Source organism: Bubalus kerabau, chromosome 3 (assembly GCF_029407905.1).
Source record: "Bubalus kerabau isolate K-KA32 ecotype Philippines breed swamp buffalo chromosome 3, PCC_UOA_SB_1v2, whole genome shotgun sequence".
In the NCBI taxonomy this organism is placed as follows: Eukaryota; Metazoa; Chordata; class Mammalia; order Artiodactyla; family Bovidae; genus Bubalus; species Bubalus kerabau.
This window is the reverse complement of record NC_073626.1, coordinates 144383970-144410423: the sequence shown is the minus strand read 5'-3', so window position 1 is coordinate 144410423 and position 26454 is coordinate 144383970. Positions and strand designations below refer to the sequence as shown.

The 26454-nt window shown below is 42.7% G+C and overlaps 1 protein-coding gene across 3 annotated transcripts; it reads right to left on the bottom strand.

Moving 5' to 3' along the window:
* Positions 1 to 3271: 3271 nt before the first annotated feature.
* On the bottom strand, positions 3272 to 20369 carry LOC129646638 (cyclin-dependent kinase 15-like). Of its 3 annotated transcripts, none has more exons than XR_008712073.1 (4): positions 20041 to 20217; positions 19724 to 19863; positions 8528 to 8669; positions 3272 to 5796 (listed from the first exon to the last, which is right to left on the bottom strand). XR_008712073.1 is itself a non-coding variant. In XM_055573112.1 (3 exons), the coding sequence occupies exons 1-3, from the start codon at positions 20323 to 20325 to the stop codon at positions 16493 to 16495; spliced, it is 417 nt and encodes a 138-aa protein (XP_055429087.1). In that variant the 5' UTR covers positions 20326 to 20369; the 3' UTR covers positions 16476 to 16492. The 3 variants fall into 3 exon arrangements, 1 of the variants encoding a protein (XP_055429087.1); XR_008712074.1 differs by having other exon boundaries at positions 3272 to 4927; XM_055573112.1 differs by lacking the exons at positions 3272 to 5796; positions 8528 to 8669; positions 20041 to 20217 and adding exons at positions 16476 to 16764; positions 20321 to 20369.
* Between the last annotated feature and the right edge of the window lie 6085 nt (positions 20370 to 26454).

The following is a 26454-nucleotide window of genomic DNA, read 5'->3' as shown; positions in this document are numbered from 1 at the left end:
CTTGTCACTCAGAATGATTCTAGTTGCCTGCCCTGCCCCTCCAGTTTCTAGCCATTAATATCCTGTCTCTTTTGCAGATTCTTCCTTCTCCCACCCTTGTGTGTGTTCTCTTTGTGTATGTTCTTTGGGGTACTCATATCTTTGGGACTTCAGCATGTAGGTGATAACCACATGTAGCTACTCTTCATTTCCTTAGTCCCAGGTCAGCAGTTCCAATTATCTGATGCACACCTACAACTCAAGATGTCCAGAAATGAGCGCATAGCCTCTTCTGCTGAACTAATTGCTTGACTTAAGATGATATAACAAGTCATCCAGGTTCCCAGACTGGAAGCCTTACAATCATTCTTCCTCTGCTGCCTGTACCACTAGACCCCACAGCCAATTAGTTGCTGCGGCAGTTCCTTTGGTTGACTGTCCAACAGCCATTCCCCCCTCCTCTCCAGCTAAAAGAAAACTGATTATTCAGGAACTTGCCTCTCAGGAAAGGTGATTCGCTGCTTCAGATGAGTAGCAAATCCTGACTATTTTAAAGCTGTCATCTCATTTCTGTTGCTAGCAGTTTAGGAGTGGATATGTGACAGTTTGATCAGTAAGATATGAAGAGGGTTCTGCTTTCTTTGAAAAAGAAGCAGACAGGAAGAGATACCCTCTCTTCAACTGGGCATTGTCAAACCTACATATGATCCCTGGGGACCGTGGCAGCATCTTGTAACCATGATAGGAACCAGCCTGAGAATTAAGGCAACAAAGGACATGAAGATGAATTAAAGAAAGATGGAAGGAAACTGGATTGTTGATAATGTTGTTGACCCATCAATTAATCAATCATTGAACCATATACTTCTGGACTTTTTATGTGAACTAATATTCTCATGGATTAAGCCATTGGATGGGGTTTTTCTATTCCTTACAGCCAAAACCATCTGTCCTTTCTTGTTTTCACCCTTACTCCCAATCGCCTGCCTGGCCAACTTTTATTTGAAGACAAAGATTAATTGTCATCTCCTTTATGACGGGGAAGACTGAAATGTCATTAGATCTTGTATTGATTTCCAGCTAATGTCCCATTTGACTACAAGATCCTTGGGGGAACCTTAATTTTTATATTTCTACTGTCCAGATGTTTGTGGAATAAATCAATGAATAGATGGTTCAGTTTTATATTTCAGTTCAGTTTGGGGCTCCCACAAGATTTTCTTGTAATACCCAATGAAAATTCTTTCAAAAGAAATAGTTGTTTACAAGGATGCTAATAAACTTGGATGAATTCATTATCTAGTATGTCAGATCATTTACCAGGTGCCCATGAACCTACTTAGGGATGGAGAGGAGTTAGAAGGAGAAGATGTGAATAGGTTTAGATAAGAGAACTAAAATAAAACTACTCTGGGAATTTATTTATGAAAGGCGTTGAGAGTAACAAAAAGGTGCTAGTCAACATAACCTTCAGGAAAGTCTAAGCACTTTGGTTCTAAGAAATGTAACTTTTCAGAGTCACTTATTTTCTTCCAGAGGTAACCTCTATTGGATGTTCCCAGGTATTTTGTTATAAAAAAGGCAAAAATTTTTGAGAATAACTCCAAGGTGGTATTAAGCACAAGCTGGAATCAAGATTGCTGGGAGAAATATCAATAACTTCAGATATGCAGATGACACCACCCTTATGGCAGAAAGTGAACAGGAACTAAAGAGCCTCTTGATGAAAGTGAAAGAGGAGAGTGAAAAAGTTGGCTTAAAGCTCAACATTCAGAAAACTAAGATCATGGCATCCGGTCCCATCACTTCATGGCAAATAGATGGGGAAACAGTGGAAATGGTGTCAGACTTTATTTTTCTGGGCTCCAAAATCACTGCAGATGGTGACTGCAACCATGAAAGTAAAAGATGGTTACTCCTTGGAAGGAACATTATGACCAACCTAGACAGCATATTAAAACGCAGAGACATTACTTTGCTAACAAAGCTCTGTCTAGTCAAGGCTATGGTTTTTTCAGTGGTCATGTATGGATGTGAGAGTTGGACTGTGAAGAAAGCTGAGCACCGAAGAATTGATGCTTTTGAACTATGGTGTTGGAGAAGACTCTTGAGAGTCTCTTGGACAGCAAGGAGATCCAACCAGTCCATCCTAAACGAAATCAGTCCTGAATATTCATTGGAAGGACTGATGCTAAAGCAGAAACTCTAATACTTTGGCCATCTGATGCGAACAGCTGACTCATTTGAAAAGACCCTGATGCTGGGAAAGATTGAGGGCAGGAAGAGAAGGGGATGACAGAGGATGAGATGGTTGGATGGCATCACCGACTCAATGGACATGGGTTTGGGTGGACTTTGGGAGTTGGTGATGGACAGGGAGGCCTGGCGTGCTGTGGTTCATGGGGTCGCAAAGAGTCTGACACAACTGAGCAACTGAACTGAAAAATACCAAGAAATGTTAGAAGACAACATTACCGACTCTCATGAAAATCCTACCACTCTATGTCCCACATCATGCAACGAAGACCCTATGTGCCACACTAAAACCTGAAGCAGCCAAATTAATATTTTTTTAAAGTGTGATGAATAGGGTTAAATTAAACAATAATTTAGATGTGATCTGACTAATTCCCTTCTCTGGGACACCATCCTATTCCTTCATTTATATCACCTACAAAAGTGAAACTGAAAGTGAAGTCGCTCAGTCGTGTCCAACTCTTTGTGATCCCATGGACTGTAGCCTACCAGGATCCTCCGTCCATGGGATTTTCCAAGCAAGAGTACTGGAGTGGGTTGCCATTTCCTTCTCCAATCACCTACAAGTATTAGCATTATTTTTGTGGTCAGTCAAACCTACTACTGGGCTTCCCAGGTGGCGCAGTTGTAAAGAATCCACTGCAATGCAGGAGACAGAGGAGACACGGGTTTGATTCCTGGGTTGGGAAGATCCTCAGGAGTAGGAATGTCAACCCACTCCTGTATTCTTGCCTGGAAAATCCCATGGACAGAGGAGCCTGGTGGGTTACAGTCCATACAGTCACAAAGAGTCAGACACAACTGAGTTCACAAACATACAAACATACTATTAATTCATATTATACTTTAAATATGAATATCCACTAAGCCAATATCCAGTATCCAATATCCACTAAGTCACAACTTTATTTAACTTGTTGACATTTTAAACCTAAAGTTTAAGAAATTAAACCATGAAATTTGGTAGAAATGTATTGGCTTGCTGTTCATTAGGTTTTTATATTTTCTGTTAAAAAATTTTTTTTTTAGTATTTATTTTTCAGAGCAACTTTAGGCTTGGAGGAATATGCAACAGAAGTTACAGATTTCCTGTATACACTCTGCCCCCACACATGCACAGCCTCCCCCATTATCAACATCCCCCATAGAAGGCTACATATGTCACACTGTATGAACCTACACAGACTCATCATTGTCATCTAAAGTCCGTTTCACATTAGCATTCAGTCTTGGTGATAGTCTATGGGTTTGGACAAATTTATAACGAATGACATGTATCCACCATTATGGTGTCATATGTAGTTACCTGGTCCTAAAAATCCTCTGTGCTCTGCCTATTCATCACTCCCTTCCTCCTAACCCCTGGCAACCACCAATCTTTTTCCTGTCTCTATAGTTTTGCCTTTTTCAGATTGTCAGTTGTAATCATGTACCATGTAGCCTTTTCAGATTGGCTTCTTTCACTTAGTAATATTCATTTAAGCTTCTTCCATGTCTTTCCATGACTTGACAGCTCCATTTCTTTTGACTGTTGAATAATATTCTATTTTCTGAATGTACCACAGTCTGTTTATTCATATGTTGTGACTGAACGGCATATGGCCTTCTAAAGGCCATATAGAGGTCTTTGGTTTCTAGGCTACTACATTTCCTGAGTAGATGATCCTCAACCCGAACAACATCTTGGTTGTTTCGAAGGTTTGGTGATTAGGAATAAAGCTGCTATAAACATCTGTGTGCAGGTTTTTTGTGCACATAATTTTTCAACTGCTTTGGGTAAATAGCAAGGAGCATGATTGCTGGATCTTAGAGTGTGGTTAGTTTTGTAAGAAACTGCCAAACAGCCTTCTAAAGTGGCCTCTAGCATTTTGCATTCCCACCAATAATTAGAGTTCCTGTTGCTCCACATCCCTGGCAGCATTGGTGCTGTCAGTGTTCTGGAATTTGATCATTCTAAATCCGGAACGAATGTGTAGTGTACACATCAGCTTTTGGCAATATCTCAGTCTTTTGAATCATGATCCAATGCTAAACATCAGCTGCTTCTTCGAGAGTTGTGTGTTCTACAGATTTGATAGGTATATGATGACTAGAAGGATCATAGACCTTGGAGAGAGCCAGGCCTAAGATCTGTACCTTAACTCTGGTGTGCTACTATGGAGGAGTTAGTTAACTTCTCTGAGCCTCAGTTTCCTTCTTCTGTAAAATGGAAGTAATAAATGAATGGCAACAGTACTTACTTTAATGAGTTGTATGAATAAATTGCATGCCTTCTCTGATTTTATTCAAGTGATTAATAAAAACATTTGACTAGAATAGAACTCAGGGCTGAACCTCATACCACACCACTGCCAGCCTTTCTCCAGCAAGGCCACTGTTCTTTGAGCACACACATCCCATCATCCAGCCCACACAGTTCCCTCTTTCAGGTATATCTGAACAGGCTTTGCCAAATGCCTTACTAAAATTGAATACTCAGTAAGGAAGATTTCTCTGGACTATCTGTATGTAGTTTCATCTCAGACTTCGAGTGCATAGGTACTATTTTTAAATTCTCTCTTAATTAGTTCTTCCTTGTTCTTCTGAAGGCCATATAGAGGTCTTTGGTTTCTAGGCTACTACATTTCCTGGGTAGATGATCCTCAGATGAAGTAATTTGAGTTTCCTAGCTTCTTTCAGAAGGACCAAGGACCTATTGTAGAAAATGAAACACGTGTTAGCTGAGACAGATCTCTCACTTTATTTGAGGCTTATGTGTGTGCACACATGCATGTGTGTCTGATGGTGCAGTAGGGCTTGAATTACTACTTTGGAACTCTTGGCCTTTATTCCGTATCTCTGCCATCAAATCAGAGCTGAGATTCCTCATCACTCTTGCTATCATCACAAACAATAGAGTTCAGCAGAAGAGGACAGCCTGAAATTTAATTCTAACCAGCATCTCAATCCAAACTCCTACTGAAGTCTGGCTGGGATGGAGTGGTCATGTGTTTTGATAATCCAGTTAGCAAAGGAAGAGGCGCCCCCTAGGAAATCATAACAAAGAGTCTTCAGCAAGTAATTTTGTTGACAACTTTATCCAAGAAACCACCTTCCCTGGAGGCTTTTTTAAACTTTAGCCTAATCCTCTCCTTGGCCACAGAAGTCCTTTTGTTGGGGAAAATCGTAAGTGAACACAGGAGTGACAGGCCTCTGTTAAGCCTGAGCTCTGTCTCCAAAGTCTTTCAATTGTTGTCCCCATCTGTCCTGTTCTCCTTCTGGCCCAGGGATCTCTCTATCAAATAATGAAATGGATGAAATTATCCAGAAGTTCTCTTCTCAGATGATTTCTGTCTATGTCTCATTTTTGAGCCGATCTCTGTTAAATTCTAGGCAAATGACAATAGCGATAACTGTTCACTGCTTTTTCTTCAAGTATTATGCGCTGTTGCCTTGGACATTGTATTTAAAATGTTCCACATCACAGGTGATGGTATAAAACCCTTGGTCCAGTGTGGAGTTAGATTTGTAGCTTCTTAGTAAGCTGAAGCAAATTAAAACTGAAGCAACAGTAAAATAGCCCTGGAAGTGAACAAAGAATAAAAAAATGAAAATCATGAGTAACATCTTACAGATTGAGTGGGGAAATTCTGTGCAATATTGTTGCAAAGTTATTGATGGAATTACATAGATATTGATAGAAAGCTTGATAACAGATATGAACAGAGGTAGCATCTTACCCTGGTAATAAGAACTAAGAAAGCTTTCCCTGAGAAAGCTTTAAAAATAATCAAAATTTATCTCCAAATGTACAAACTATAGTTATACCTCACCACACCCTAACTGTTCAAAACACACAAAGCTTTGAAACTATTTGTAAAGTGCTTGGCACATGTTATGTTCCCAGTAAAGTTTAGTCCCATTTCTCTATTGTAGATGTTAGAGTACATTTTTTCCATACCTGAAACTGACATTTTGAGGATCTTTTCAGAGTCTTAATTTTCAGGCATTGCTGCTAGTTATAAGTCCTAATATCCCAATTTACATTTTGAATCTCCTGAAAAGTGAATATTTTAACATAAATTCAATTTAGTGGAAAAGATTTACAGGCCCCAAGTGTCTATGTGATAACCACTTTTAGTCCCTCACTCTGGCACTTCCAGATTTTGATCATCCCAACCCAGTTATTAAACAGTTTAATTGCTCCAGCTTTTCCTTATTGTGGTTCATCTCCTACGGGTTTATCTCCTTACATTAGTACCAGAGGCCTCGGGACATCAGATTACTCCAGTGCATACTCCCTCAGGACAGCAGATCACTCCAGTGCATACTCAGTCTGCCTTCTCCCTTCCTCAATTGCTGGCACAGGCATCACGTCTGTCATGCTGCTTTTAATTGATTTTCTATTGTGACCAATTTACACCTACAGGTAACAATTCTTTGACTGTAGTTCAGAGAGGCGGGTAATCTCCCTACCTTCTGGTTGCTTAGTAAAACAGAATAACAACTCAATAGAAATAATTATTAATTCTTATGCAGCACTACCATCCAAGACCATTTCCATCAATGTCTTTGATAATTTTATCAAGGGCAAATCTTTCATGCTATAGAATGTAGCCAAAGTACATCCTACTCTCATAACCAGTGGGTTTAAAAATGGCATAATTACATAGTAAAATCTCTGCTCTAGAAATATTTTACTCACAAAATAACCTTATTATTATTGTATTGCCCATTGTAATTCCAGTTGTATATTGTCAAAATATAAACTTCAGAATTATACCTGAGGAAGAACTATAATTCTAAACTTTCCTGATCCCCCCAAATTTCTAAACACAATGATCTTAGAAAATCCAAAATGCAGACATTCTTGATGTGTATATGTCTTTAACAGAGAAACTGGCAAAGAACTGAATCCTGCTATGTGAATGACATTGGGGCGAGGGTGGTGCAGGGAGCATGCCAGTCATTGCCATCTAGACCCCAAAAGTTCTTTTGGGAAGCATGACAAGCTGTAGTTGCCTGATGTATGGTCAAACCTTAGGCTTGTTTGTGGTCTGGGATATAGCCAGAGTCACCTACAGGGATGGCTGGCTCTGTGCATGGGTCTCACCTTGACTCCTCTGTCTGGATTACTGTCCCCTCTCCTCACCGTGGAAATGCTCTTATAAGATCTACGAATGTCTGGACTGTGGTGGCTTTAGGAGTTGTCCCTCCTGGCTTCCTGTGCCTGCCAGCAGAACTCTAGGGTATGGAAGCTTTAGGAAAAACCTCAACAGCACCCTTCTCCCTCAGGATTGCCTTGGAAGCCTGGGCTGCCCTAGGCTGATGGAGGAGACTCCTGAGAGCAGCCGCGTCTGTGACATTTGTGGATGGCTCCTGTCTCCCAGGACCATGAGGTCCTGGTGGTTCCCAGAGCGCACCCTGCAGAGGACACTCTGTAACCAGTGGTGCAAAAGCCTGCAGCGGTGATGACTGGGTTTTCACAATCCTCCAAAACCACCTCCTAGGTGGGGCTGGACTCTGAATCAGGCCTTCTCTGGCACCTGGGGGCAAGCCAGGTGGTAATTTGCACCGCTATGGTGACCAACCATCCTGGCTTATCCAGGACTGTGTCAATTTTAGCACTGAACATCCCACATCCTGGGGCACCCCTTGGTCTCGAGCAAATGGGGACAGCTGGTCACCCTGACGTCTGATTTTTGTCTTGTCAGCTGACAGAATTACATAGTTAAGGGAACTTAACATGCCAATGGCCCTGGAGGAGGAAATGGCAACCCACTCCAGTATTCTTGCCTGGAGACTCTTATGGACAGAGGAGCCTGATGGGCTACAGTCCATAGGGTCGCAAAGAGTGGGATACGACTGAGCGACTTCACTTTCACGCACTGGAGAAGGAAATGGCAACCCACTCCAGTGTTCTTGCCTGGAGAATCCCAGGGAAAGAGGAGCCTGTTGGGCTGCCGTCGATGGGGTCGCATAGAGTTGGACACGACTGAAGCGACTTAGCAGCAGCAGCAGCAGCAGCAGCAGCAACATGCCAATGGAGTCCTGTATTCCAGTGCACCAGCTCAAGGCCTTACAATGACATGTACGGGTCATCTTAGGAGTCTTGTCCCTCCCCTGGGAGGGGGAGCTGATGCACGCTGATGCCACCTCCTCTCACAGCCTGTGGAGCTTAGGCCTCTGTGCCCAGAGTGAGAATGAAGAGCCAGGCACAGGACAGAGATCTCTGAACCCAGGAACCGGTCTTCACTGGATAGTGAATAACTTTCAGTTCCATCCTAGGACCCACACTGTTGGAACCACTTACCTGGAAGATCTTGGTAATCTCACCCTTTCTTTTTACCAGCATTTGCTAAACCCGGCTGGGTGGTGACCTTTCCCGTAGGAAGCCAAAAGGTCACACATTTCTGGCTTCAGCCTCACTCCTGAAACTGTAAACAATGATTCCTCTGTAGGGAACAAAAGAGAAAAGCACCAACATATTATTTCCTGGGAATCTTTCACGGTGTGTTTTTTTATGTCTGTTGTAATATTTGTCACCCAAAGAGATGTCAAAATGTGAGCCGGATTTATCCACCAATAACTTATACTGACTCACGGATAACTCACTTACTGAATAGCTGTTAAGTGCCTTCTGCTCGATTCAATTCACTTCAATCCACAGTTACCAAATGAACACTTGGGTAAGGCACTAGGCTTGGTGTTGAAGGTGGTAAAACTAGGAGTGGAACTGGGAGGCGCACACACACTAACAACAAGGGCCAAAATCAAGGCGAGGAGTCCCAGCGACAACAGGCAGTGAGACTGGTGCTAGGTCAGATACATTTTGGAAAGTTTCAAATTTCTGTTACATTAGATTCCTTTGGCAATCTATTTAAATAGACTCTAAACTGCAACTTTTGTAAATTAAAAAATGGGGAGGGGGCAGAATATATGTATATTATACATTTGGTTAGCTCAGAATGCTGGCAGTTTGCATGTTTATAAATGAGTTAAATGGGTAATATTTGTTTGTTTGTTAAATGGATATTATTCCTGGGTGCTTATTATGCTAAAGATATGGGCCAAGTTCCCTAAAAGTTAACATTTTAAGGGGCTCACCTGCAAAATGGGGATAATAAAACTTCTGGGCAGATTGCTGTAAGTTTAAAGAAGATAATACATGCCAAACATCTTGGGTTGTTCTGATACTATATATGTGTGTGTGTGTGTGTGTGTATGCTAAGTCACTTCAGTCATGTCCAACTCTTTGTGACCCTAAGTAATGCAGCCCACCAGGGTCCTCCATCCACGGGATTCTCCAAACATGAATACTGGAGTGGGTTGCCATGCCCTCCTCCAGGGAGTCTTCCTAACCCAGGGATTGAACCGATGTCTTCTGCGTCCTTCTGCATTGGCAGGTGGGTTCTTTACCACTAGGCCCACTTGGGAAGCCCATTTATATATATAATTAATTCAATTAAATTCCCTTATTATAGTTTTTATTGGGGTTTCCAGAGTAGTGAAATAAGATACACATGCTATACCTTGCTGCTTGTGGCACCTTAGCTCCCTGATCAGGGATGAAACCTGGGCTTCCTGCAGTGGAAGCATGGAGTCTTAATCACTGGACCACCAAGTAAGTCCCACACCATGTATTCTTAATAACTAGTAGCCACTGTTATTAACTAGTTAACTAGCCACTGTTATTAGCTAGTAGCATCAGCACAGATACCATCTGAGAAAAATATCCAGGGGCAACAGCCACAATGTCACAAAAGCACGTGGATAAAACCTGCTCAGGACATCTTTCTACCTGGGCATCACTTTTTCAAGGCTCACAAGCTGCACAAACAGGTTGCTCTAAATACTGCACAATTTCACAAAAAGAGAAGCTCCAGCTTTGGTGCACCACAAGCATAAAACGCATCAATATTGTTTGCTGGAAGCTCCTCACACCAAAAGGGGAGAAATAAACTTGCAATGCCTGCTCTGCCTTGGCTGCCTGGGGTAAACCCTGACTCCTTGGGTTTGGAATTACATATTTGCCAGACTGGAAAGGGGAGGCATCAAGTCTTGTTGATATGCATAATGTATTTTCCCAGGCACATTATAATGTGCAATTTTTGTATTCTACTTTCTTTTTAGCTCCTGTTGTAGCATAAACAGTTCAAATAAGCAGTGCATATTAAACTTTACAGATAACTCTCAAATTGGCTCAAGTCCAGACCATTTTGGGAGCTTCCCTCAGGGAGATACATCCTCTTGCCTTGGGGACAGTGACATGAAAAATGTCCCTCAAAAGCAACAGTTCCTCAGCGGCAATGAGGGAGATGGGGGAGAGAGAGCAGAAAAAGAGGGAGGGGAGGGAGAGAGAGGGAGATAGAGGAAGAGAGAGACAGACAGGGAGGGAGAGAGAGGCAGAGAGAGAGAGAGGGAGGGAGAGAGAGAAAGAGAAAGACAGAGAGGGAGGGAGGAGACGGGAAGGAGGATGGGGGTGGGGGGGACACATGCGGCAGAACAGTGCTGGGAAAGCAACCAGTTAATCAAAGGGATTCCAATTTGGCCATGGACTGCCCGACTCTCCTTCCCAACTCATAGAAAAAGAAAAAGAAAACAAGAGGGAAGAAAAAAAGAAGGAAAAAAGCAGCCGAGTGGTTCTCCTGTAGCAATCTCACAAATGCAAAACCTTCCATTCGCTGACTGCTCATTAGCTTACTGAATCTGACAGCATAATTATCGAAGCTGCTTTGCACTTAGAATAAATAAATACAAAAGTGAGTGTTTAAAAATTTTTTGAGAAGGGAAATTTAGTCATCTAGACAGTAGGACAAGTTTATTTAAAACTTTTAGATTCTTATGTATTTAGATCATTTCGGAATGAGATAATGCCATAGCTGTCTTTCAGTCTAATTGAGTTCTAAGCTTCTGGCTGTTGCCTGTCACCACTTTCAAACTTTGCTTTAACTTTCCTTCCTTTAGAAATCTGATCCTGGTGTCTCCATTTACTCTTCCTGGGCTGATAACCTGGTGGAGTCTCAGTGCACTGGAGTGCAGAGAGTGACTTAATGGGATTGAGGGGCTAAATAACCTTTCACAGGAAACAAGATAATCAAATCTCTTCTACTAGCCTGTAATGGCTGAAAGAGAAAGCACAAGTAGAAAAGAAAGCTTGGAAATTAAACCATCATTTCTAAATGTCTTGTAATTTCCCTTGTCACGTGGTTTTTGCGCTGCTCTTACACATCATCAATCCATCAGCTGGAGTTGCTTAGTGCATTTAATTATTCAGAGTGCACACAGCCTCCGTGACTGCGCGGTAATTTTAGCTCATGTGTATGTATATAGGCTTCATATCTTCAAAGCCCAAAGGATCACACAGTACTTTAAATTGAAGTTGCTAACTAACACGGAGTGCACTTAAAACTCTGACTAGGGGCACAGCACATATGCATTTCCGATTAAAGCAGATGATCTTTCCTTTTAAAATTAATTAGTGCCTATTTATCTTTTCCTCTCCCTCCCTCCTCTCATTCTCCCAGGACCACATTTACATTGAACTCTTGAATTCAGTGAGTTAAAAGCTGTATAAAATAAACATTCTGTTAATATGGGGTACAGGAAACTAATGTTAACCCATTGTGCAGACTGAGAAACTGAGATTTATGAAGGCCAATAATACATGTGATGCTGGAGGAGAAAAGAAGAAAACTTAGGTTCTTTAACTCTCAATTCAGAGCTTGAACTCCCTGTACATTTGTCTTACCTCATTCCTTTAAACACTAAAGGCAATATAACATCCACAGGAAAGAAAACTGAAAAAAGGAAAAAATTACCCACCATTCCCTTTAACTAGAAGAGCATTTTTATTTTTGTACTCTACATTCCAGTTTTGTTGATATGCATAATACATTTTCACTGGTGCGTTATAATATGCAATTTTGTATCCCACTTTCTTTTAGCATAAACATTTCCATACTACTCCACACTCCTGCGAATTACCGTTTTAAATGGTTACATAGTACTGTATGCTGAGTCAATATAATAATATCTATCCAACCAGTTCTTCTGTTGAATATTTAGTTTCTTTATTTAAAAAAAATTATAGACAACACTGCAATGAACACTTTTATGCATCTAGGTTCCTCCCCCCCCCCCCGTTCAATTGTTTCTTTGGATGATTTCCAGGAACCTAAGTATAAGGTTGAATGTTATTTTTATGGCTCCTGGTAGGTATGGCAAAATGCTTTGCAAAGGTTGCCCCAACTAAAACCACCGTGTGCAGAGAATCATCTTACTACAACCTCCCCAGCACGGGGAGTCATTAAGTTGAAGTGAAAAATAACTACTTTAAGAGTTATTTGTATTTATTTAATCACTAGTTCGACTGCCTATTTATCCCATGTGTTAGGGTGCTCTTTTCATTTCCTTTGTGTAATTTGCTATTTTATATGTTTGCCCAGTTTTCCGTTGCATTTGATTCCTGATATTTTTCTGACAAAACTGAATAAGTAATGCTGCTGCTAAGTTGCTTCAGTTGTGTCCGACTCTGTGCGACCCCAGAGACGGAGGCCCACCAGGCTCCCCCGTCCCTGGGATTCTCCAGGCAAGAACACTGGAGTGGGTTGCCATTTCCTTCTCCAATACATGAAAGTGAAAAGTGAAAGTGAAGTCGCTCAGTCATGTCTGACTCTTAGCGACCCCAGGGACTGCAGCCTACCAGGCTCCTCCGTCCATAGGATTTTCCAGGCAAGAGTACTGGAGTAGGGTGCCATTGCCTTTTCCGAATAAGTAATAGTAAGGAAAAAATAATAACCACCACTGATTAAGAAATCTTAAAACCCAAGGGTGACTGTGTTACTCCACACCCCCACCCCCCTGCAATAAAAACCCAACAAAACAAAACCCTAACAAACACAAGATGACATTAAAGATTAAGGAAGAGATCAAGGGTTTGAGTCTTTATTAAAGATAAGATTGAGTCCTCTTAGTTGTGAGATATTAAATATGTTACCTGGGGGCATGTGACATCTTCCCTAGGATGAGGAGTGGAAGAGAGTGGTTTGGGAGTCTGACCTACAGTCAAATCTTGCCTCTCCCACTTACTAGCTGTATAACTTTGAGTAATTGGCCCCAATTTTTTAATATGTAATATTAGGAAAACAGCTCCATCCTTGCCAGTTACTATCTATACTGAATGAAAATTTATGTAAAACACATAGATGTCCAAGAAATAGCAGACACTATTCTTCTTCTATGGGTATTAAGGACTCATCCATATAATGAAGATATGGAACAGTGAGTCCCAAGATCCTTTTCTTGTCAAAAGGTCTCTAACTCCTTCCTGAAGCATTTATCTTTATTTGGAGATTCAGTTCATGATGCTAACAAATTTAACCAACTTAAGAGCTTGGTAGAGCTGAGGAACTTGGTTAAGTCAGACTTCTCCTACCAAGGCAACTCTACACAACACATAAGCCAAATCACAACCCAACAACTTGTATTCTAGTGTATTAAAATGGGCTGGGGATAACACTGAGCATGGAAGGTCAAGAAGTGTGTTATAGAGGATACTTTCTAACTTGCTTCTTAAGTACTGGTTAGTGGAGGATTTAAAAAGTAGACAGAGTCAGTTCAGTTCAGTTGCTCAGTCATGTCTGACTCTTTGCGACCCCATGAATCGCAGCACGCCAGGCCTCCCTGTCTGTCACCAACTCCTGGAGTTCACTCAAACTCATGTCCATCGAGTCGGTGATGCCATCCAGCCACCTCATCCTCTGTTGTCCCCTTCTCCTCCTGCCCCCAATCCCTCCCAGCATCAGAGTCTTTTCCAAAGGGTGTAGACAGAGTGGTCTGAGTTAAATTACAAACTCCTAGAAACAGAATAGGATTGAGAAACTTGGCTTGGAATCTCCCTTCCCCACCAAACCCAGCCTCTAAACCCTGACCTGTGGAATGACAAAATATTCTGGTTAAACTTTGACTAGACTAGACAACAAAAGCAATAAACAGAGTAAGATTTGATATCATTAGCACACAAACAGTTAAACTAAGCTTTTCTAGTACATGTTAAAGAATGTTTAAATTGAATGTCATTGCAAGAAGGCATACAGTGACAAAGAGTAAAACTTAGGATGGAATATGAGTCAGGATTGCACTATTTTAACAAAGAAGACACCTGTGGATGACATTAGATGGCATTCAGAGGAGGATGACTTTCCTCTCCCTGGATATCCTTCCTCCCCATCATCTTTCAGGGCTTCCCTGATCCTCAGTTGGTAAAGAATCTGCCTGCAATACAGGAGATCCCAGTTTGATTCCTGGGTTGGGAAGATCCCCTGGAGCAAGGATAGGCTACCCACTCCAGTATTCTGGCCTAGAGAATTCCATGGACTGTATAGTCCACAAGGTCACAAAGAGTTGGACACAACTGAGCGACTTTCACTTTATCATCTTTCAAGACCTCACCAACCCATCCTGGGCCCCTACAGCTGGAGTTTAATCTCGCCTCCTTTGAACTCCCAGAGCACTTCACACTTGGTCTATGGCTGTTTATCTTCTTGTCTCATTTCCTTAAGGACTGTAAGCTCTTTGAGGACAGAGTCTAAGACTAATTCATTTTTGTGTCCTTCAATCTCCTATCTAATCTTCAAGTGCTTAGTCGCTCAGTCTTGTATGACTCTTTGCAACTGCATGGACTGTAACCTGCCAGGCTCCTCTGTCCATGGGATTTTTCAGACAAGAATACTAGAGTGGGTTGCCATTTCCTTCTCCAGGGGATCTTCTCAACTCAAGGATTGAACCCGAGTCTCTTACATGTCTTGTATTAGCAGGTGGATTCTTTACCACCGAGCCACCAGAGAAGCCCCTCATATCTAATAGACCCTCAGCAAATCTTCCATGAATGAACTGGAAAATAATTCTCCCACTCTGTTAGAAATCTGAGCCTATGGTGGGTTCATAGTCTCGAGATAAGCAGAATAGTTGGAATAGGGTCAGAATAGAATAATGAAACAAAATAATTAAAAGGTAAAAGAAACAGAATCTATATTGGGGGTTTGTGTATGTGGAGAGAGAGGTCAAGGGAACCCAGCTTTGTAATATGATATTGAGGAACCTTCAAATATATTAAGGAGATATTATTAAAAGAAGGCTGGAAGTTCTTTTATTGGAGCAAAACAAAAAATTTCTCAGATTTTAAGGGGGCAAAATGAATAAGGCTTGCTGATGAATTGCCAGAGTATAGATAGTAGAGTGATGTGATGAAGTGTTAGTTTCTCAGTCAAGTCCGACTCTTTGAGACCCCATGGACTGTAGTCTGCCAGGCTCCTCTGTCCATGGAATTCTCGAGGCAAGAATACTGGAGTGGGTTGCCATTTCCTTCTCCAGGGTAGAGGTCAATGCCATGCCTACAGGTACCAAAGTATGTGATGACAAAAAGGACTCTGGTAAATTGTTTTTGCAAAATTACTTGTGAAACAATTGCAAGCTTTTAAGTTTTAATTTTTTTTAAGATGCTGAAACCTGTTTTAAAGGAGAAGGGGGATTTAGTCCAGGAAGGAATGGGAGAGGCTCAAGCCTGGGATTTGGAAAGCAAAATGGGACCAACCCACAGAAAGAGACAGCCTTTGATGTTCTGACGATCAAGGACCATGGCTTAAGCACCAGACTCTTAAATCACGTGGCATTTACTGCCCGAGATAAAAAAAAAAAAAAAAAACACAACTTTTCTGGATCAGTGTCTGTGGTTCCAAATGGCTCCGTTCCAAAATTAGTTTTAACTTTCCAAGGGTAACATTTGGAAGCCTGGCAAGAACTGAGTGGAGCCAGTTTCTAGAAGGGGCAGCTTAATGATTTTCTACTCCCCTCACTTTCAAATCATTAAGCAGCGTTCTTTTCCCAGAGCCCAAGTTCATGCTGAGGGCAAAGGGAATTAAACGAAGAAGCTGAACCTGCAGCTAAGATTAGAGAGTTGCCAAGGGCCTAATTTTAGGTCCTAGCTGCCCCAGCTGACGTCCTGCACTGCGGGCTCAGCTGTGAGGACCACAAGTGTGGCCATAAGCCGATGGCTGTGTGGGTACAACGTCTCCCCGGCCATCTGCAAAAGCAATTAGCTTGCTGTTGGGTGTGTTTTGAGAGAGACTACCAATAATTTCTCCTTCCACAAATGTTTCTTCAGGTGTTCAAGAGTCAATAAGGGAGGATGTCAGCGCTTGGCAGAAATTTCCCCATGCTTGCCATTCTAGTAATCACGCTTTTCCACTTAAGATTGCTCTCCGAAGGGGAACTAAGCCTAGAATTCCTGGATTTTGTGGCAAGTGACTCCTTCCCCATTGATTTCTTCTGGCCATAAGCTTACTGCCACAGCCTCGGGACAGTGGTATCTGGGACCTCTCAGCTTCATGGAAACACACATGGATGGATAGGAACAGCCCTGGCGTTTGGGGGGCGGATTCGTGTGCCACGCTTTTGCTGGGATGTAGGCTGTCCTTCCACTCTTCTCACAGTTCCCAGACTCAGGCTTCATGCTTAAATCGTCAGAGGGCAGACAATAAGAGCTGGCATCTCCCAGATCAAAGGGGAAACAGAATATATTTTAAAGTGACAACTTTGTTATCCTGCAACCGGAATAAAGCCAGAATAATAAAATGATACAAATATAACCCACTAAGTGATTCCATACTGCCACCAGAGAGCAAAATTTCTTGCATAATTATGGCAGGGACACTCTCTTTACAAAGCACTCACAAGAGCATATCTGACTTTTGCACAGTCCTTACGCCTGGAGGAGCCCACCCCTGGGATGGAGACTCTGGGTCCCTGAGGGTTGGGAACTGAGAGGACCCTTTGGTGCACCCTATCTGCAAAGGAGGCTCTTAATAAAGGCTCATTGCCATGAACAATGAAAACATAGACTGGCACTGCCAGGCCAAGAGAGGGCACCCTTAGAAGACATGGTGACATCATGTCACACGTGGTGGTGGCCACTGTTCTCAAGGTGCCCAAACTGGCTTCAGTGCTGCTTTCTCTTCCTCTGTTTTTCTTTCCAGTTTCCCTGGTAGTTAGTTGTGCTTTCCCCACCTTCTTGTCCACGTCCTATCTGTCAATCTGTATCTAAACCTGTTTCTGCACACTGCACCCCCACAAGCACGCGCACACACACACACGCACACACACACACGCACACACACACACACACACACACACACAATCTGCCCCCCTTCCCCTGTCTCTTGGCGCTGGCCCTTTCATCTTCTCCCTTGGGGATTCGAGATGTCGCTGCAGGAAGTGCTTGTCGGCCGAGGCAGCAGCAGCAGAGCCCTGTGGCTTTGACAAACCTCATTTAATTGGGAGGAAGCCAGGAGAATTTGAAAGAACTGAAACATCCACGAAACTCCTTTTATCAGGCATAATTTAAACTCTGCATGGAAAAACCCCTATATGTATAAAGAAAAGTCAACTTCCCTCCTGCTGTGAGCACTCCTCATCTCCCCCCTTAGCGCAGGCAGGCTCCTGCAAGATTCCATCTTTTCATTTTTCTAAAAGTGTCAAAGTAGATTTGGGCTCTGTGGCTGGGTGAACAGAGAAGGAATACAGATGGGTCCCTCTCCTGTGCCCGTGTGTGTATGCACACACAGGCACACACACGTACAATGGAGCCCCTCTGTTGGTGGCTTTGCTTCAGATGACCAGGAAGAATCAAAACCCGAGTTTCTAACAAACACATCCCGTTTGCACAGTGATTGTTTCCTGCTAATTACTCTAAAGGAAAAGCTGGTACCCAGAAAACTCTGAAGGTCCTCAGTAGTTCTCAGGACCTAGAATAATAAATCCTGGAGGAGGATTTATTTATATTTATTTATTTATATATATCTCTCATGGGAGATACGTTGTTAAGTGGAGAGAAGGGGTGTGAATGTGTGTGTGCACACCCCCAGTGCGTATATTTGCATGAAGTGGGAGTTAGAAAAGTCCCAATCTCAAGAGGAGAAAGCTAAGAAGGGGGGATCTTGGGGCTCAGACTGGGAAGAGGGTATTGAGATGGGAGTGGGGGATGGGGATAAAGCTTGGGAGGAGGTACCAAGAAGGGAGTAAGAATTGTTAAGTCGCCTGGAATGTCTCTTAGTCTACCCATATGCCAAGCCGTGTCCCTCCCCTCCTTTCAAATTCCTCTCCGGAGTCACCTCCAGTCTCATCCGTCTTACTGGAGTTATTCTACAGCGGTTCCTCCGAGAACTGCCTTCAGTGCACACATATTCTCTGAACATCTGTAGCTGATTATGCACAGACTTTAGCTGTTTAGATATGATTTGTGCTAATATGTGTACCAGGGTGTCCTGTTTCCTCTTCCTCACCCTCTTTTCCTCCCACTTCATAGGCTCCTTGAGGTCAAGGACAAGCCTCCTTTTTCCCTCAAATGTTCTAGCACTTAATATGTTCTCGACACTTAACGGCAACTTAATAAATACTGATGACCGACTCTTCTTACAGGGTTAAGTATGACATTAACCCCGATTGTATGATTATGGTTATTTTTGGAGATTCTAAATGACTCACTTTAATAATAAAATACCTTGAGAAACCCCAAATTAAAAGCTTTGGATGGATGCAAAATCACATCCCAGGTACTGTGGAGCTGTGCCTGCAAATCCTGGAGACATCAGTCAGACCCTGCGTCTGAGCCTCTTGGACAGTAGTTCCTGACCACACCCCATTCCAGTTCCCTCCTCTCAGTCAGAAAGCTAACCTTCCTTAGCTTTCTTTTCTCTGGCTCAGGACTTGTAAAAACTGTTTTCACTTGAATGGTGGGTGTTTTGAAAGCAACCCCACCTAAGGAGGGTCCCAGGCAAACAGCCAGGGCCATGGTTGGAGTACCTACAACCTCCGCACAGCCCTTCCTTGCCACATTCTGAGAAACATGAGGAGTGCTCCAGCCACATGACCCCTCAGCAGTTTTCAGATTTGGAGGATGACTTCATGCCCAGGCAGCAAGGCTGATTTCAGAATAACTTGTGCTTTCCGTGTGCATCCAGCCTGGGAGGATGCTCCCCTCTCCCCATGCCCCACCCGCACTTCCTTGGGCAGCATCAGATTACCAATCACGACAGGCCCAGCTCTCCTCTCCTGATGTATCCATGTCACCTATCATCTTACTCAACGGAAAGAGCTAAGGGGGTTGTTAGAAACTTTGGTTTGGCTTTTCCTGGCAGATGCTAGCGAAAGCAAACTCAAAGGCAACTTACATCTCTTCTACTTTCTAGGTGTGTGTATAGGGGAAATGTTTGGATGGTTACAAGGAGGCCTATGTCACCTCAACCCTCAACTTATGAGTTTTAGAAAGCCACAAACAAAACTTGGGCAAGATTTTGTCCTGTCTTGCTTTTCCCAGCTCTAAGCATGTTTCTGGTTGCAAATTCTGTGATTCTCCAGTGCTTCAAGAAAACAGACACCAAGACTTATGTGTGTCCATGTATACCCCACCCCCCGCCACCACACACATACACACACACACTCCTTTACTCACCATCTGGAAGCTGGTGCAGCTGAGCCGGCAGGACACTGAAATAATTGTGAACCAGCGCTTCCTGGGCTGAGACACGGTCTCTCGGAAAGCCCTTCAGCATTTGGGAGGCCAGATCTTCCGCTTCGGGAGCCCTGCCCAGCCTGGAAAAATGAGAGAGACACAGAATTTCTCCAGAGGCCTCGTTTCTGAAAAGTCAAGGGGGAAAGAAGAAAAGTAAAGAAAAGAAGGTGGCTAGAAAAATTTCAGATAGATAGAGTTTTCCTGGGACTAGTAAAGTTGATGGCAATGGAAAAATAGCCCCCACACTGAAACTTTACCTGTCCTGTGACTAAGATGAAGGGAAAACTTCAGCATTCCATCATTCAGCTCCCAGCCCACCCCCTCCCTGTGTACATAAAAGACCTGAAAATTGTAATTATAGAAACAGAAATATATAATTAAGGATTCTTTCTTTGAGGGATACAGCAGCCCCTTGCAAGCAGAAAAGCCCAGTTGGAAATAGGCTCCAACGGTGGTGAGCACAGAATTCTGGAATGGGAGGAAGGAGAGAAGAGATCCTGGAAGGTGAAACTTGAGTGGGAAAAAAGGCTTGTTTACAGCATTTTTGAAGCTCAGCTCCCAGGGCTTTCTCTAAGAAGCTCTATTGGTTTCCCCTGAGATAGAGCACAAGCAAGAAAGATAATTAAATACCCAAATTACAGTAAGGACAAATCCTCAAGTTGACCTTATGCTGAATTATAAATTTGGAGTAGAGCAAATCCATTAGTTGAGCAACTACTATGTAGGTGGTTGGATCTGGGGGATACAGGAATGCTCTCTTCTGGCAGCTTAATCCAGTAGAGGAATCAGACACTAATTAAATGGTCATACAGATGCATAAACACAACTGTGAAGAAGGTCCAGATACTTGACTTAGGAGGGGGTCAGGGAAGACTCTCCTGAGGAAGCAGCATTTGGGCTGAGAACTGAGGATCTGGGGCGGGGGAGGGGCAGGTGTTGCAGACCCCCAGGGTGAGACGGAGACAAGGATTTTAAAGAAAGAAAGAAAGGCCAGCTGGTGGGCCTGGGATAAAGAGAAGACGGGCTTGCTATGAAGCCATGGAGAGTGGCAGGGTCTGACCCTGAAAGCCCAGTGGGTCTTCATGCTTCCTATTTACTTACAAAGTCTGAAAGTCTTTGCTAATCTAGTGCCAATCATTCAAGTACACCCGTCTCTAGAGGCCACAGACAGGTTTACAAGTGGAAAGCCCAAGACAGAAAACTGCTGATTCTGAGAGGCAGTTAGCTGCAGAACTAATGCCTGACTTTCAGAACTAAGTTGCATTGCCATGCAACTCCCCAAATAAACACAAACAGATGGGCTTTCTTAATGCTGAATGTACACACCAACCTGAAGCCATCAACAGATACCCTTTCCTCCCCAGGTACCAGGATGCAGCGATGCTGGAAGCCCTGACCCTGACTCGGAATTTGCCTAATTTTTGCATAAGATTTGCATAAAAACTCAGGTATTTGATTCCCATGACATAAAACTGTTTCTGCAACCAGAGAACTTTACTCTCAAACTCAAGAGTAATTGCTTCACAGACTTAAGGCAGAGAAGAAATTTTCAAACCCCCAGTCCTTGCAAATTTCCAGGCCAGTTAGGAGAGAAGGGAACCAGAGGTGGAGGCTGCTTTAAGAGATTGTAACCCAAAGTGCTGGCGGATATTTTCTCCATCACGGGTGCCCTGCCCAGGCACAGGTTTTCAGGTCAATGAAATAGGAGTCTGGAGTGGGTAAGCGGGTACAAATCAGTAGGACTCAGTATCAGTCTCAAAGGAGAATCAGGGGAAATCGTCTAAAAAAATTTTTAGCCAGTCCATTTTCACTATAGGATGGTGGAGTTGGATATGTGCTCAAACCAGGGCATCCGTCCTAACGTTAGTCCCCTTTCCACGACAAAACCCTTCTCAAAGCCAAGAGTTTTCTCATGTGATAATCTAGGCCAGTGCTGTCTAACAAAACTTCCGGTGATGATGAACTAAGTAGCTTCAGTCATGTCCAACTCTTTGCGACTCCATGGACTGTAGCCTGCCAGGCTCCTCTGTCCATGGGATTCTCTAGGCAAGAATACTGGAGTGGGTTGCCATGTCCTTCTCCAGGGGATCTTCCTGACTCAGAGATCGAACCCACGTCTCTTGTGTCTCCTGCATTGGCAGTCAAGTTCTTCTACTGCCAGTTCCACCTGCTCCATGATGATGGAAATAGTCTATTTTTGCCCCATCTCATATGGTAACCACTATTCACATGTGCCTAGTGAGCCCTTCAAATGTGGCTAGTGCAACTGAGCAACTCATTTTGTTTTTTTGAATTGAAGTACAACTGATTTACAATATTGCACTTGTTTCAGGTATATAGCATTGTGATTCAGTTTGGGGGGTTTTCTTTTGAAGATTTTACTTCATTCTAGTTTATTATAAGATATTGGATATAATTTCTCATGCTATACAATCAATCTGTAGAGTAACTCAATTTTTTATCTAATTTTAAATAATTTAAATTGAAATAGTCACATGTGGGTAGTGGTTATGGTATGAGATAGCACATCTCTAGACATTACTCCTAACTTTGAGAATCTGAGCAAAGACAGTCTGAGCTAAGGCAGCTGGGCTAAGGCAGAGGTGTTGCATACGGTCAGAAAAGCCAGAGGGATATTGGGCCAATCCAAGTCCCACTCGACCTTGAAGGAAGGGCTGGTAGGGTAACTTCGGGGGGCTTGCAGCGATTTTCCTGCCATGTGACGGTTCCAAGAGCAGCAGCATAGAGTAGTAAGATGGTCTGCAGGTTTGGAGCTACCATTATTTTGGAAGCCAGTGGTGAAATGGAAGGAAGCCACAGGACAGCACTAAAGTCTAGATTTCTCTAGCTAGGGGTTGGGGAGCCTGACTATGCTAGCAAGAGAAAGTTTGCGCTTCTTGGATGAAATGATAAACAGCAGTTCCCTGGAACCTGTCTCCAAACAGGAGAGTTTCAGGTGATATAGTGCGTTTGAGAATAAGAGTGGAGCGCGGGGATACCCTGGGGAGAATCGTCCCTCCCAAAAAAAGATCCTTTGCTAGTCCACAGTTCTGTGTTCCGACCTATTTTACTCTTTGTGCTCTGATATTCACTCTCTATGGAGGCTTTTTTAAAGCACATGAACAGTAACTATGAAAAAAAAAATCAAACAAACTTTGGCTGGGTTAAACCCTACCACATTTTCAGGGAAGAACAGCATTCAAACGTTCAGTTGGGATGTCTTTCCCTTCTCCCCACCTGCGAGAGTGTGTTTTTCTTTGACATTTGAGCTCCTTTCCCCTGTCTCTGATGTTTTCCTCACTGCCCTTTTTGCCTCCTCACTGAAGCAAAAAGAACAGAGCCTTGGCTAATTACTCTCAGATCAAATAATACTGGTTATTGTAATTGGTCATTGTCCGAAAACACTGAGTTCTTCTTAGCCCTGAGGTTGCCTGGCACAGCTTAGTTAGCTAACTATTCCGGGAATGTCTCTATTATCTGTTTTACTTTGCAAAAGAAACTAGGGATTTGTTGAAAGCTGGTAATAAAAGTCTGCCCTGGTCTGAGCTGAGACTGCGTAGAAAGGGCCTGGGAAAGCATGACCTCCATGAATCACGTTGCCCCCCTCTTCCAATAGCCACTCAATGATGTTATTTGGTTTCTCTGTGTTGAAGAATAATAAACCCACGAGGTTTTCTTACAGGCCAACACTCCCTCGTTCTCAGGGCCTCGGGCATGGTTAAGGGGCACAAAACAATTTTAATGACCAAACTCACTGAAAGTAAAATGGTTCATAGAGAAAAACTAACAGACTCACAGGTGGCTGCCTCTTCAAGAGGCATCTTCATGGGGTTTGGACCCCCAGATCAAGGTGCTCAGGGGCTGAGTGTTCAGGGGACTGAGGCTGAGTGAAATGTCCCTTCAGCCCTGCTGAAAGGTAAGCTTTCCAAGGCGGTTCTTACCTGTTGAAGACATTCTGAAGGCTCAGAGGCTTAGGCAGCGGGAACCATTCTGAAAAACATACACGGACATGTTAAAAGACAAAAACAATCCTAGAATCCTGTTGCCAAAAATACTATTAAAATTCTAAACGCTCCTCTTGGCTTTGGGTAAGACAGAATCCAGTCATCAGATGGGCAAACTAAATGACATTAAGGGCTTGTCTCCCTCTGAAATTTTATGATTCTGTGGATGGTCACTATTCTGGGTTGAATTGTGTCCTTCTCCCAAATTCATATGCCAAAGTCCGAGCCTCAAATACCTCAGAATTGAGCTTTATTTTGACATAGGATTGTTATAGATATAATTAATTACGATGAGGTCATTAGAGTGGGCTTTAATTCAATATGACCAGGGTCCAAATAAAAAGGGAAGCTTTGGATAAAGACATGGACATGTATGGAGGAAGACAAAGACAAGGAAGAGACAGAAGGAGACAGCCATTTACAAGCCAAGAAGAGAGGCCTGAACAAATCCTTTTGTTAGAGCCTCGAAGGAAGGAATCCTGACAACACCTCAGCTTCATATCTAGCCTCCAGAGTGTGAGACAATACATTTCCATGGCTTAAGCCACTCAGTTTGTGGCACTTCGTTATGGCATTCCTAGCAAACTAAACTAATACAGTCACGATACTCGACATCTGGTGTGTGCAGAACACGTGTGAGTGCTGGGAGAACACACAGGTAATCGTGAGAAACTTCCCCACTCTTACCAAGCTTATAATTCATTTGAGAAAACAAAAGTGCTCCCCTCCAAGAAAATTCATGTGACAAGTGAGGCGGCGAAGTCTCAAAGACTCAAAAACGGTAAAAAGGAATGGGACTAATTTTATTTGTCAGGTACAGTATACTTCACGTACAGAAGTGAATCCTGGCTTGAATAATCCAACATGGATGATAATAAGATTTTTAATTTTCATTGGAGCACTCCTTACTACATGTACATGTGGACGCGTGGTTTTCTATTTTTTTTTATATATTGACATTGTTTAATCCAAAATGAAATCTGTAAAAGGAGACGATTTTGTATTCATTCAAGAAATACTATTAAATGCTTACTCTGTGTAAAGTGATAAAAGGGGCTGCAATGACACAAGCCGGGGCTGCTTCAATCCTACTTCCGACTCCAAATTGAGAAAAGAGTATTTCAACTCTCATCCACAATTATATCTTTGCTTTATACTTTCCTTGGGTCTGAAATGTAATCATTTTGGTTTTAAAAGTTTTCTTCTTCCAACTCCAATAGGAATGGGATACACCAAGACTGTTTATTCAACAAAGAATCTAATGTAGCCGGGCAAAAAATGGTTTTGATAATACCAACCTATTGGTGTCTGTAAGTGTACAGAAAAGAACCCAGGAAGACCACTCACCTGATTGTGATAACGGTTATGGGGGCTTACCCTATTCACTTCTACGCTTATTTTCTTACATTTATTTTTAAACAAAAATCACATATTACTGTGTAACTTCAAAAGGAAGTTCAATTAAAGATGGACTTTATGGTGTTAAGAGTTGGGGAGTGAAAGGCATGATCAAAGAACATGATTTAAGCTGAGTTTTCAAGATCAGATACAATCAAATGTGAGCCACTTGGGAGACTGAGCTTGACCTCTGCACACTGCCATGTGTGAAACAGATCACTAGTGGGAAGCTGCGGTATAGCACAGGAACTCAGCTCAGTGCTCTGTGCTGACCTAGAGGGGTGGAGTGGGGGGCTGGGGCTAGGAGGGAGGTCCAAGATGGAGATCTATGCACACAAATAGCTGATTCAGTTCATTGTACAGTGGAGACTTAACACAACATTATAAAGCAAGGATACCTCCCCCACTCAAAGAAAAGTGAGCCACTCTGCTGTCATTTTACAGTCCCAGGTGGGCACTAAGGGAAGTCCTTGTCTATACTGGTTATTTACTTTCTCTCGAGTGATTGTGCCCAAATTCAAATAACCAGTAAAGATCAGAATACCTGGCATTCATTCAGAACTTTCATTTCCAAACCACTTTCTGCTGCCTATTGATAGTTTTCCCTGGCCAAACAAAATTAAAATATGTCCTCACCAGTCATATCTCAATTTGCAATCAGTGTAGTGAAATCCAGTTCAAAGCTTTCCCATGTTGTATTTATCCCTTCGACGAGCCCTAGGTGCTGGGGGTTTGGGCATTTAGTTTTTTAATACAATTGCTGGCTTTAGTATTCTTGTTGAGCATGGGTTTGAAACTGCTGCTTCAGGTTCATGGAGACCTTAAGCAAGACATTTTCACTATGGCCAGCCTGTTTCTGTACCTCAAGTTGGAAGTCATGGTCACCTCACAAGGACAAAGTGATTTGTTGAATTTATGGATATATTAAGATAATGAATGGAATGTGCTGGCCTCAGCATTAAACAAAATAAATCCTCTTGGCTTTTCCTTCTTTCTCTTCCTTTGAAAAGTGATGGGAAATGTAAACTGTATGTAGTTGGGACTCTGACTTGCGTTTTGAATCCACACTAATGCCACAAGATCAAACCAGTCAATTCTAAAGGAGATCGACCCTGAATATTTGTTGAAGGACTGAGACTAAAGCTGAAGTTCTAATAATTTGGCCACCTGAGGTGAAGAGCCGACTCATTGGGAAAGACCCTGATGCTGGGAACGACTGAGGGCAGAAGGAGAGGGGGACGACAGAGGATGAGATGGTTGGATAGATCA